The 12666-nt window shown below is 48.3% G+C and overlaps 1 protein-coding gene across 8 annotated transcripts in view; it reads left to right on the top strand.

The window, feature by feature from the left end:
* The window catches only part of SLC39A11 (solute carrier family 39 member 11), a 351433-nt gene that overhangs the window by 23169 nt on the left and 315598 nt on the right, over nucleotides 1-12666 (top strand). For all 8 annotated transcript variants that reach the window (XM_074343602.1, XM_074343601.1, XM_074343594.1 and 5 more), the window contains exon 2: nucleotides 1821-1981. In XM_074343602.1, coding sequence (XP_074199703.1) covers nucleotides 1967-1981 — 15 coding nt within the window. In that variant the 5' untranslated portion in view covers nucleotides 1821-1966. The remainder of the gene's footprint in view (nucleotides 1-1820; nucleotides 1982-12666) is intronic.

The raw sequence follows: 12666 nt of genomic DNA, 5'->3' as shown, positions 1-12666 counted from the left end.
CAGCAGCTAGAGTGAGCCCAAGGGACAGGTGAGTGACCCGGGAAGGTAACCACCAAGCAAGGTAACAATCAACTGCTAGTTTCTATCTTGGCCAAACTGTGTCTTGAGGTACGCACTGCGAAGGTGGAAATCAGGGGTTACCGCTGGTTTTGTCTCCTGAGATGTCGGTCATGTTGAATCATTATCGTGGGGCTCAGAGGCTGGATGGGTGGATGACTGCCTCATGTCCCAGCCAATCTGGGAGCCTGCTTCTTTCTTGTGTGCAGGTAGAGGGACTGGGGTGGGTTGCTAGCCAGAAGAGGCGCGCCCTTGCTCCTTTCCTAGCAGGAAGAGGGAGGGGTGGTGGCAGTACGGGGGTGGGAGCAGAGTGGAGTTGAGGTCAAGAGACCTCCACACGCTCGCCTGTGGGGGACACAGCTGCTGCACTGGAGCCTGTTGCTACTTCTAGTTTACAACCAATGACCAAACTGGTTGCCAGGAAAAGAGGAGGAGAAGGAAGAACTGGGAAATGCCCACTCCATTCTCAAATTCCTTTCCTGGGGACCAAAGGTCTTGAACGGCTGGTGCCAAGCTCTTGTATCATTAAAAAAATAATAATAACCAGTTTTCTAACCTATGCAAGACATGAAACAGTGGCTCTCAATACCCGCCTTCCCCTCCACCCTGCAGGTAGCCCTGATGGGCCAATGCAAGTTTGTTTGTTTTTTAGTTTTATATGAGAACTACCAGCAAAACCAGGTTGCCCCCAAAGGATCAGCTGAATAACCATCTCCCTTCAGAGCAGTTATCTGGGGCGAGTAGCTGGCGCCCCCACACCCCGACCCTGACCCTACCCTGTCTGCTTGTTGGTTTGCAACCTTTGGAGTTTCCCAGGTGAAATTCGAAATTGCTTCCCCTGTACACGGAGGGCAAAGAGAGGCGAAAGAAAGAGGCAGACACTCCAGATTGGGAGGTGGCAGGTTTAAGAAGCAGGAACTTACAGAGGAGGCTTATCTTGGGCCCTGCAGGACGCGCCCATACCCCCAGAATCCTAGAAGTGTATACAGCGGCCTTATCAGGGTTCAGTCATGTATTCAGTCCAGATGGTCTCAGCAACACATTGCTCTCAAGGCTGTGTCTTTGAAATAGCTCCTAGTGAGGGAATGTACATTCTGAGGACAAGGGAGGGGACCCTGAGCTCCCTCCAATTGCCCGGGTCCGGCCCTCTGGTCAACCAGCGGTCACGTCTTCTCCATGACCTTCTCCAACGATGCTGGTTATCTTGGGTGATCTGATACACTGAAATCCCCCTCCGCCATGCTTTCCTTGGGAGGTCTTCCCTCCCCCCTCCCCACATAGGTCAGATGGGATGAGTCCAGCTTGGAAAAAGTGCTGGCTGGATCGATCCGCCTCAGGCACGCCTGTCTCCACCGCAGGGCTGGGTGAGTGGGGTCTGAACAGCCTTGACCTTGACAGCAGAACCTGCCTAATCTAGAGCAATTGTTGATTTTGTCGGATAATAGAGGCTCCCTCTCCCCGCTTTGAATGCCTTAAAAGCGCCGTTCAATTTTGCTGCCACCTGCACTTGGCGGCTACCCTCAGGTTCCGGGTCCCTCTTTGAGTCCTAATGGCTATTCTTTCTACTTCCCCTCCATCTGCTGAATGAAGTCTGCACTGTCCCCCGTGGGGCTGCACCCCCCCTCCCCCGCTCTGCAGCTTGCTGAGTAACTAAGTAACCAAACCTTGAGCCAGAAAAATAGAGGGGTTGGGGAGGAGATAACCTCCACGCTGGCTTGTTTGATATCTTTAAAGCAATTAAATAATACCCTTCTCTCTTACAGCATTTATCAGAGAGACAATAGGCAGCAGGAAATTACGAACAGGAGCTGGACAAAGGACCAGGCCAGTGCTCAGCCTGTGACATGGGGAGATACTGGTGAATTCAGCCTCTTGAAGAGAAGTGCACAGCCCAGGAGCGCCGACGTGAATGCCCAAGTCCCAAGTAGGTCATTAAGTCTCAGCGGCTTAGTAAATTAAATGGCGGGGAATAGTTACTCTGCAATCAGTTTAGTGGAAGGAAGTCTTGCAATTAAGCCTAAAGGAAAGCGGGAGAGCCCTGGGAGGAGGCTTGGACCTAGCTGGGAGTGATGGGTGCCCAGCTAAGCATCCGATGTGGTTTCTGTTGTCTCCATGGGAATGCTAAGGATGAGGTTCACCATTTCTGTGGCTGCGGGAAGGGCAGGGCTCCTGCGGTGGGGAACACACAGGTGTACAGAGGAGGAGAAGTTCCCCTGAGTGTTCATCATGTGACCTGGACTTCCTGGGACACTCCTGTTTTCAGCTGTTCTGTCCCTTGTCACCCACACACCGTGTGCCTTTTACCAGAATTTGAGATGTCAGCTTCCACATTCCATCTCCGAGACTCCTGGAGACCTGGTGGCACAAGAAACCCTTTCTGACGTCTTGAGTCCTGATGGTTGGTTTGGAAAATGTGGAATATGGTCCCCAGACCTCTTTTAAAACTCTGACCATTTGGCATTGTGGGTTTAATGGTCTCTTCAGATGCAGAAGGCCCTTTCTTTGCTTCTCTCTTCCCTAACCCTTAACAGGTAGGAGTTTGCAATTTTTCTCGATGAGATTCCTCAATCCATAGGGGACACAATGGCTGAGTAAGAGGATGGACATCAGAACCTCTCTGAAAATCACCCCAAATAGGTCAAGAATCAGGGAGCGTGGTCAGAAGACACCACCATTTACATATTGTTCCTTTTCCTCTGCCCTCCCCCTCATTTCAATATCCACATAGAATCCTGGAGCCAAGGGGACCTTAGAAATGCTCAAGTTTATAGTCCACATTCCATCATTCTACAGTTAAAGACACCAGGCTCAGACAGGCCTGGTGACTTGCCCAGGTCATCCCGACAGCAAGTGGCAAAGTCGAATTGAATCAGCTCTTCTGGGTCTGAGAGGCCTGCCCCTTCCACAGAGCGCCCCCCAGCACCGTGTGTGGAAGCCGGACTGGAGGATTCCCGGCTCCTCCCCTTCCCGGCTCCCCCCTCACCTGGTCCAGCACTTCCTTCCAGCAGTGTGTTCTTCCTGATAGCCAGATCCCTGTCACTCTCACCCTGGCCTGCAGCCTTTTCTTAAAGCCCCTTGGTGATGGAGTTGGAAAACACGTGGCTGTCCCCTCCTGGGGTTTTCCCAGCACGTGCGATAGCACTGATTCTGCAAGATGCTCTGTAGGAAAAGAGCGCAAGTCTGGGAAGCGCTGCGTGTCCGCTTCTTCCCTTGAAGGTCCACCCCCGTGTTTATTAATAACTCTCCTGGGTAGCATTTATTAAGTAACCATTATGTGTTTGGGGGTGCTGAGCATTCCACGTATCCATTATTCCATTTAATCCTCTGAACCTTTCCGATACACACTATTATCATTATTAATACTGTTATTTCAAGAACTCTCACAATGAAGAAACCTGCTTATCTGAAACCCAGTGATGTTTCCCCAATTAATTTAGCTGCGGGGACCTTCCCTGTGAATAATTTTTAACACTTGTTAAGAGTTTACTGTGTGCCCAGCACTGTAGTGGACACTTTATGTGAACTCCCGTAATCTCATTGAAGCCTGTCCCCATTATGACTATCGCCATTTGTGAAGGAAGCAACCACAGCACAGAGAGGTTAAGTACTCTGCCCAAGGCCACACAGCTACCGAGTGACAGAGCTTACCCATTCTGCCCTCCCAGGTGCCAATGCCTGAAGCATGATTTTGCAGAGCAGCCTGTTGGAAAAGGGGGCTCCTTCCTTCCTCCAGTCACTCCCGGAGGCTGATTAAAATGGAGGGGATGCTATGAATAGTCTTAATTGTTTTAAACTCTTTTCCTTTCCATTTATCCCCTAATCTCTGGGTGTTTGTTGATGAGTTCTGGATTGTTTCCAAGTTCTCTGCAGCCCTGACAACCACCCAGTCTTTTCTAGGACCCTTTTTCCACCTGCTTCCAGACCGAGCCAGGTGACAAGTGTCTGGTGCTGTCTTGCTGTGTGATGTATCCCCTCCCACTCTCAGGCTGAATCGCCTAATTAGCCTGCTCTTTGGGCAGCCCTCTTCCTGGGAAAGGGGAAAGAGGGAAGGGGAGCTGCCTTTAGGATCAAGTTTATAGACTCCAGGAAGTCAAAAGGCCCTCAGAGAGCACCTAGTACAGGGCTTACAACCAGGGACCCCAGCAGAATCATCTGGGGTTTTTAAAAACTAAAGATGTTCTAGAGGGGAGGGTATAGCTCAAGTGGTAGAGCACATGCTTAGTATGCATGAGGTCTTGGGTTCAATCCCCAGAACCTCCTCCAAATATAGACAAATAAATAAATCTAATTACCTCCCCTTCATAAAATAAACAAACAAAAAAGCAAAAAAAGATGCCCTAGTGCCACCCTTAGCGGTTCTGATATAATGGTCCTGGGATGGAGACCAGATTGTTTTTTTTTTGAAGCTCCCTGGATGAGGTTAAGGCCAACTCAAGCAGAGAACCCTGGATAGTTAAACCTTCTCATTTTAGAGGTGCAGAAACTTGGGGTCAGGGAAGCAAAAAGTCTGTCCTGGTTCAGACAACAAGCAACTGGGTCTCTTTACCCAGGCCCCTGTGGACTCACAGCACATCCCGCAATTCCAGGAATCCTGTTAACGCTGGTAGAGGGGGCGCTGGGCAGGGTGTGTGCAGGTGTGGAGTCTGGGAGCGTCTGCTTTACTGGTAGATGGAACCAGAGTTTTCCCTCCCATAAGGAAAAACTCTGTTCAGCAGCAAACACCATCGTTGCGGACAGGGGTACCCGGGTGTGGGGAGCGGGGCAGCACAGCACCTTGGTGTCCTTTGGCACGGACTCACTGCAGATGCTCTGTCTCTTGTAGGAATGGGTATCTCACAGCTTGTTAGTGCTGGGTTGCGATGTCACAAATGGGCCAGGACCAGTAAACGAGTCTCTGTGGTTTAGTTTGTATTTAGGTCAAGGAAGAGCAGAGGCAGGTTGCATCCAGGCCAAGTTAGAGAATTAACAAGCTGGGGGCAGCCTCCTGGTTCTGGCATGTTCCTTCCTGGGGTCTGTGCTTTTCTGTGTCGCCAGCAGCCGGGGACCGTGGTGAGGAATCCCACCATGTCCTGTTCCCACAGATGACTCCTTCTGGCTTGGGACATTCTCCATGTCCTTTTCTTCCTGTGCTAGTGGACACAAGGATAGTTCACCCTCCACAGGACATAGAATATTTACATTTTAAAGGGATGTGGGGGAGGCACAAGCCCACGGGAGAGGATCTGCAAGTGGAGATGCCGGCTTGATGTTGGCGGAGGGGGGTCTTCCTTCCAAAGGCGTCTCTGACGGCAGAGCAAGTACGGAGCGCGCGCTCTCTCTGTCTCTCTGTCTCTGTCTGTCTCTCTCTCTCTGTCTCTGTCTCTGTCTCTGTCTCTGTCTCTGTCTCTGTCTCTCTCTGTCTCTCTCTCTGTCTCTCTCTCCCTCTGTCTCTCTCTCTGTCTCTCTGTCTCTGTCTCTGTCTCTGTCTCTCTCTCTCTCTCTCTCTCTCTCTCTCTCTCTCTCTCTCTCTCTCTCTCTCTCTCTCTCTCTCTCGTCAGGAATTTCCGACGCTGGAGGGGCTGGGTCCTCCAAAATGCAAACGCTGGGGGTTAATCCAGTACCTGCTGTTGATCGATTTAAATGCTGTTTCCAAAGAGACTGCCGTTCCTTCGCTGGCCCCAGGGTGGCGTGAGCACACAGAACTCACTGCCCCATCAGGTCTCTGCCAGCTTGGGCGCCAGCCCTTGCAAGGATGAGCCAGCCCCCTCAACCCACTCCTGGCCTTTCATTCTTCTTTTTCCTCCCCTCCCCACCCTCCCGCCAGTCCGAGGATAGGATGCAGCCCTGATGGACTGGACGTGAGCTCTCAGTGCCTGGAACCCAGCCACTTGCTGCAGATTCTGAAACCCTCTGGATAAGCAGTCTCTCCCTGTGCCCCTCCCGTGCTAGTCGTGGCCCCTCGGGCATCGCTGGCGAGGATCTCCTTTCTCCCTGGCCCTATACCCTGGGCGGCCTTGCTGGGAGTGACAGCTGTAGCTTTTTGTCTCGGGTGAGATGCGGAGGCACTGAGGGCGGATGCAGATTTGGCTGGGGGAGTTTTTACAGCCAGATGGGTTTGGCAAAGGGTCTGGAAGAGCTCTCTTGGGCACCTTAGTGCCTGCTCTTGGGCTGCGTGCTGGAGCCACAAGAGAGGCTGTCTCTGAGTGGTGCAGAAGTTCCTTTGTGGCAAAGAGGATAGATTTTCCCTCTTTTCTGTAGGAGGGCCTCCACGAGGACCATGAGCATTGACACGGGTTTTAATTGCAGTGCCAGGTGGGGCTGCATTGATCCGGGTGAGGCTGTAGTGCTGAGGCCTGGCCACTTCCCCAAAAGGAGAGACAAATGACGATGTCAGCTTCTCCTCAGTGTGGGGGCGGCCTGTTGGCTTTGTTTGCTGGTCCCAAGCTGCACCGTGCCTGCCGGATGCCCGAGGCCCCAGAGCAGGTGGCTGGACTGGGGAGGGGGCGCTGAGGCTTCCAAGCCCCACAAGTCATTTGTGTGTCCTCCCCTGTCCCCACAGCCCCATAGCATCCAATGGCTCCTCCTCCTCTGGTCCTCCTCCTCCACCCTCTCCCCCACCCTGGTCTCCTACTGCAGCCAGAGCCCTCCTCTGCCAGACTGCCCCGTGGCTGCTGCCAAACGCTCATTTCTCCGTGCCACTTCAGACACAGTCTTTCTCCCTGGCAAGAGCCTTTTATTTGGGATCGTGAAGAGTGACAATTCGAGGGTTTGTTTCTAGCCTGCTGGAACACGGAGCCCTTTGGAATAGTTGGATTTAGGGCTTAGAAGGCGTCTCTGCTCCCAGTAGGGGTAGGTGAGCGCATTGTGGGACCCCACCCCACCAGATAGAGCAGGTGACGAGGGAGGCAGGGCTTGACTTCACTGTGGGACACTGCAAAGGACTCACTTTAGGGTCCTTTACATAAAAAAAGCTCAACTGAAGAGAACTTTAAAAAATTTTTTTTTCCATAAAATTTTTCTGTGTCTACATGGCATTTGTTAATTTGAAGCTACTTACTGGGTAGTTACTTAGGGTACCCATCCCTAAGAAGGTGATTTGGCACCCTTGGGCCTATTTTCAACATTGTGCTTTGGGCTTCGAAGTGGATTTTTCAGAGAGGAGTTCCAGAAATGAGTTGGCAGTGGTGATGATTGAATGCATGTTTAGTTTTCCAAGATGAGCCCTTTTTTAGCACTATTAGATTGTGAGACTATTTAGAAATAGTCAATACTCCTTTTGTTTTTTAAAAATTATTATTACTTTTTTGTTGTTTTTGGTGGGGAGGTAATTAGGTTTGTTTGTTTGTTAATTTATTTGTTTATTGGAGGTACTGGAGATTGAACCCAAGACCTTGTGCATGCTGAGCACCCGCTCTACCCCTGAGCTATACCCTCCTCCCTGCCTTAGAAATAGCCAATGCTTCCTTTGATGTGCATTTCTGAAGTGAATGGCACAAAGAAAGAAACCCAAAACATAGACTGGGCAGTGACAATGCAGTCTGGCTTCTGAAGACTTTATCTGTACATGGTCGTTTTTCACAGGTACAGGATTTCATTCATTCGTTCATCAATCCAGCCATTTATTCAGTAAACAACAAGACCATATCAGAGAAAAAGGGAGAAAATTGTTTTCTGAGCTCTGCAATCAAACTTCGGACTGTGCCTTCTTGGGAAAGGGAACTCTGAAGCCCCTACCTCGGACCCTAAATCCTTAGCAAGTGTTCAAAAAGCCTGCAGGGCAATAATTGCATTTGATGTGCCTCTGTGGACCTTTCAGAAATCAGATGTTTTTTCCTGGTCTCTTATATCCCACACAGGAAAGAGGCTAAAAAGGGCTGTCATCTCTAAAACTGCCTTTGTCCCTGTTTTTGGTATCTTGCCACAAAGCTGGCAGTTGGTCAAAAAGCAATTAGTGGTGCTTGACTTAATGAGCACTGATGCATTTTTTCAGCGAGGTGGGAGGACAGCACTGCAGCCCTGTGTAGTCCGAGGCTGCCTGGTGGGCTCGAATTACTCATCCTGGTTACTTTCTTCTAAGATAATATCTTCTCTACAATTTGAGGTCCAGATAGTAAAATATATGCTGATAATATATGCTGCTCTTTAGTACAAGCTGATAGAAGGATTTGCTTGGCTAGTAAAATCTTTTTATTTGTAACTTAATTTTATTTTTATCAAGTAATGTATGTATGTGGTCAAAAAGTCAAACGGTAGGATTGAGCTTCAAATGAAAAACAGCAGATTTCCTGCTCCATCCGTCTCCATTTCTGATACTCCCTAAGGGCAAACACTTTCAGGTCTTTTTTGCTATTTCTTTTACTTATTTACCTCCATGTTTATAAATAACACATTGGGACTTCCAATTTCTTGACTTTTGTTTTAGATTATTTTGACTTCCTACTATAAAAAATCCCCAACTCATTACTCACACAATGAATTTCCCTACCCCCTTCCCTCTCAATATAGTTATCATCCTTTTTGTCAAATCAGTGCTCAGTGTTTGCATGATTATAACTTTGTAAATATGACTTAAAGCTGAGACAAGCAGTATTCTCTGCTGGCCTCCCCTTTCTTATAGAGCCGTTTGTTTTCCCTGGAGCTAATGATTACCTCTTTTTTTTTTTTTTAAATCTTGCTTATTTTTCTATAACTATCCACAATTCATCCCCCAATTCTGACAGAGTTGAAAATCTTCTCTATAAGTTTATTCAACATATTGGCTTCATTTTTAGGTGAGCACTTGGAGGCATCCTTCCTGGATCCTTTTGTCCTTCTGCTCAATCTGGACCAGTTGTCATCTAAGTCCTCTGTATAGCTCTCCTGTCTTCACCATCCTCAGGATTTTCTTTCTTGCTTTCAGTTTTAGTTTTCTGTTTTCTCTTTTTCACTCTCTGTCTAGCTCACTTCTTTGTCTCTGTGAAGCATCTCCTCCAGGAGTTTTTTGAGAAAAGATATGTGGTAGCCAGCCTCCAAGACAGCCCCTAATAAACCCCATCTACTGGTGCCCTCCCAAATTGTACCAGGATTGGTCTGTGTGACCAATAGAATTCAACCAAAGTGATGGTATGTCACTTCAGGGATTGAGGGATAAAAGACATTGTGACTTCTGAATCTCTGGCTTATTCTCTCCTCTCCTCTTCCAGTCTTCCTTCTCCTCCTCCTGCTCCCTCTCCTTCTCTTCCTCCTGCTCCTTCTGCTTCTCCCCACCACCTTCCCCCTCAGATCATCCCTTCTGAGGAAAGCCAGTTGCCATGTTGTGACCAGTCCTACATGGTGAGAAACTGGAGCCTCCAGCCAACAACTGTATGAATGAGCTTGGCAGTGGATTCTCCAGCGCCAGTCAAGCCTCAGACAGCTGCGAGTTTGGCTGACACAGTCATTTCTCCCTCATGAGAAGGCCCCAGCCAGAATCACCCAGCTCAGCATCCTCAAATTCCTGACTTTTAGAAAATAGGAGATAATAAATGTCTCTTGGTTTAATGATTTGTCATGCAGCAATAAGTATGACAATGGTCAATTTTTTGATAATATGCTTATCTAAAAATGGCTGTATTAAATCCCCATTTTCTACTGATTTAACTGTGCATGGAAACCTCTTCCCTCTGAATTTGGAAGGCATTCGTCCATTGTATCCTGGCTTCCAGTACGGATGCTGAGATGTCCAATGCCTTTCCTTTTCCTGTAACCTTTTTGAATCTTCTCTTCATTGCAGGTGTTAATGACATTTCATGAGGCTATGCCTTGGTGTGAATCACTTTTTTCTTTTATCATTTGTTGTATTTGGCATCCAGTGGGCCTCTTCAGGATGGAAACCCAAATCCCTTATTTTTGAAAGGTGTTGTTACTTTAGTTTTTTGGAGATTATTCCACTTCTGTTGTCACTGGTCTAGCTGGCACTCCTATTATTCAGATAGACCATTTCTCCAATTCCCTTGACTTTTCTCTCTTATTTTCTATCTCTTTGTCATTTTTGTCTTACTTTCTGAGTGATCTTTTGTCTTCTATCCCTTCTATTGACTTTGTATTTCAATGGTTGTATTTTTAAATCCTAAAGGCTTGTGCTAGTCTATAACCATTCTCTTTTTATAGCTTTCCACTCTTGTTTCATGGATGTAATATTTTGGTCTCAAGTTTCTAAGGATTTTATTTATTTTTAGTTTTCTGCTACCTCTTGCTTATCTGTTTCCTTCAGAATCCTTTATCTTGTTTATTTTTATCTGTCTTCCAAGGCTTTCTGCACATCTCCTTGGTGATCCTTGATTGATTATATTTAAAAGCCAAGCACTATAATGCATATTGGAAGGTCTTTGCACACAGGTGTGGCTGTTGACTGGTCGATTCACTGTAGGATTATCATGTGGGGACCGGGTCACTTGGTTGGAGCACCTCCTTTATCTGTAGACTGTTTTCATTAGACCTGCTAACTTCCCAGGAATCCCCAAAGCTGGATCAGGAGCTGAGACTGACGGGGCAGATGGTGCTCAGGCTACGTGCATCTCGCTAAGGAGTTTGGATTTTACACTGAAGGAAGCGGGAGGGTTGTTGGGGGATCTTATCAAGGGTGTGATGCCATCAATTTATCCTTTCATGGAGACAGTTGGCCTGGATGTGGAAGAGCAGATCAAAAGTAGATGATGATGACTGGGGAATGGAGGGGACCAGTTAAAGTCTGTTGTGGTGATTCAGGAGAGAGAGATGTTGAAGGCTCGAACGGCAGCAAAGGGTGTGAAATGGACACAAATTTGAGAGCTTTATGAGGGAAGACTCTGGAGAGGTCTTGGCTTATCAGATCTAGGGAATGAGGGAGTGGCGGTGCAGTGGGGAGATGAGGATACCAGATTTCTGGCTTCAGTAACTTGATAGATGGTGCTACCATTTGCCCTAAGAGGAACAGAGCAGGAGGGCATGCTGTGGGCAGGAGGGAGTGGGTTCCATTTTGGTTGTACTGAGTTTGAAATGCCTATGGGATGCCAAAGGAAGTGCCTGGTGAATGGTTTGATCTATGAGTCTAGATACTTTGGAAGAAAGAAACTGAGCTACACATTTAAATTTGGGAGTTATTATTGAAGAGTGATAATTGGAAGTAAGGGAGTAAATGAAGTCATCCAGAGAGAACAGAAAGATTAAAAAAATAGAAGAGAATGGGGAATGCCAACATATAAGAGCTAGGTTCTCTAAGAGAGAGAGACAGAGAGAGAGGAAGCAGGAAGGGAGGCTGGTTGTGTCTGGATGGCGGGAGGGGAGATAATCTCACAGGGAAGGAGGTTGAGGAAGGAGGGTGATGGGAGAAGAGAACGGAAAGGGGGATGTTAGATTCAACATCCAGAAGTCGCCGGAGCCTTTGGAGGTGGTGTGGGCAGACGGCAGATGGCCGCGTGTTGAGGAGGGAGAAGGCGTGGATGGAGCGGTGGTGCAGACAAGTGTAGTCAGTCCTTTCAGCAGCTTAGTCGAGAAGAGGAAGGAGACCTCAGTGGAGAGAGGAGAGCATATTGCTGAAAAGAGTTTCTTTCAAGGTGGTAAATGTTGTGTATGCTTAACAGGAGAGGGAGCAGGACAGAGGCAGGGGGAGATTGAGGAGATGGGGAGAAAGATGGACTTGGACAGCAAGCAGAGCTTCCCTCACATTGTGTTTCGAGAAGCTCATACATGCGGGAAGTTCCTGCAGGCATCAGCAGGGATGTGGGTGTGGGTGCGGATGTGGCATGCTTATGGAAGAAGCAGGAAAAATGTGAGTTTTTTGGTCCAGGAATCATCCATAGAGCAAACACTTTTTGAGTCTTTACCCCATACAATGCCAGATGCTGTATTTCTTTCTGGGACAGGGAAATGAAAAAGGCGCCCCAGAACTTCAGGGAGCTCACCATCTTGGGGGCGTGGTGCAGAAAGACAAGGATACAAAATGTTGAGGGAATCCTGCCTGTACCTGGACTGGGGTGGGGTCAGGAAGCCTTGATTGGGTGAGTCTGGTACTCACCGTGGAGTGAGGTCTGAAAGGAAGAGAAAGAATTTTCCAGGTGGACAAAGAGGGAAGCACGTGCTTGGCTGTGCAGTTTAAGCACAGGTGTACACATTAGCCACGGTGCTAGGCATGCAGGGGGGAAAGGCACGTGTGTCTGGCATCGTGTTCACCCCCACTGAGCGGTATCAGCATCCGGTGGAGGAGACCTGCAGACGTTCTCCGTGTTAGGTGCTCAGTGTTCTGACAGCAGAGTGGGTGTCCTTTTGGGAGCACAGAATGTAGTTTTGGTGTGAAAGGGAAATAGAATATAGGGGAGGGAAAGGCAGGCAGGGCCAAGGTCAAGGTTTTAAAGGTCTTAGAGGCTGTTGTAGGATGAGTTGGCTTCCTGGACGGGCTACAGATTGTGGGTCAGAGTTCTATCTATATATGGTCTGGCTGTGGTCTGTCTGTCTACCAGTTTCTCAGAAGTTAAGACGAGGTCATTAAGGTGGGTTCTAATCCAGTATGACTGGTATCTTTAATAAGAAGAGACACAGATACAGACGCACAGGGAGACGACCACGTGACGACGGAGGCAGAGGTTGGGGTGATGCGTCTCCAAGCCAAGGAACACCAAGGATTGCTGGCAATGC

This window comes from Camelus bactrianus, chromosome 16 (assembly GCF_048773025.1).
Source record: "Camelus bactrianus isolate YW-2024 breed Bactrian camel chromosome 16, ASM4877302v1, whole genome shotgun sequence".
Taxonomy (NCBI): Eukaryota; Metazoa; Chordata; class Mammalia; order Artiodactyla; family Camelidae; genus Camelus; species Camelus bactrianus.
The sequence above is the reverse complement of the archived record's forward strand: the minus strand, read 5'-3'. Positions and strand labels throughout refer to the sequence as shown.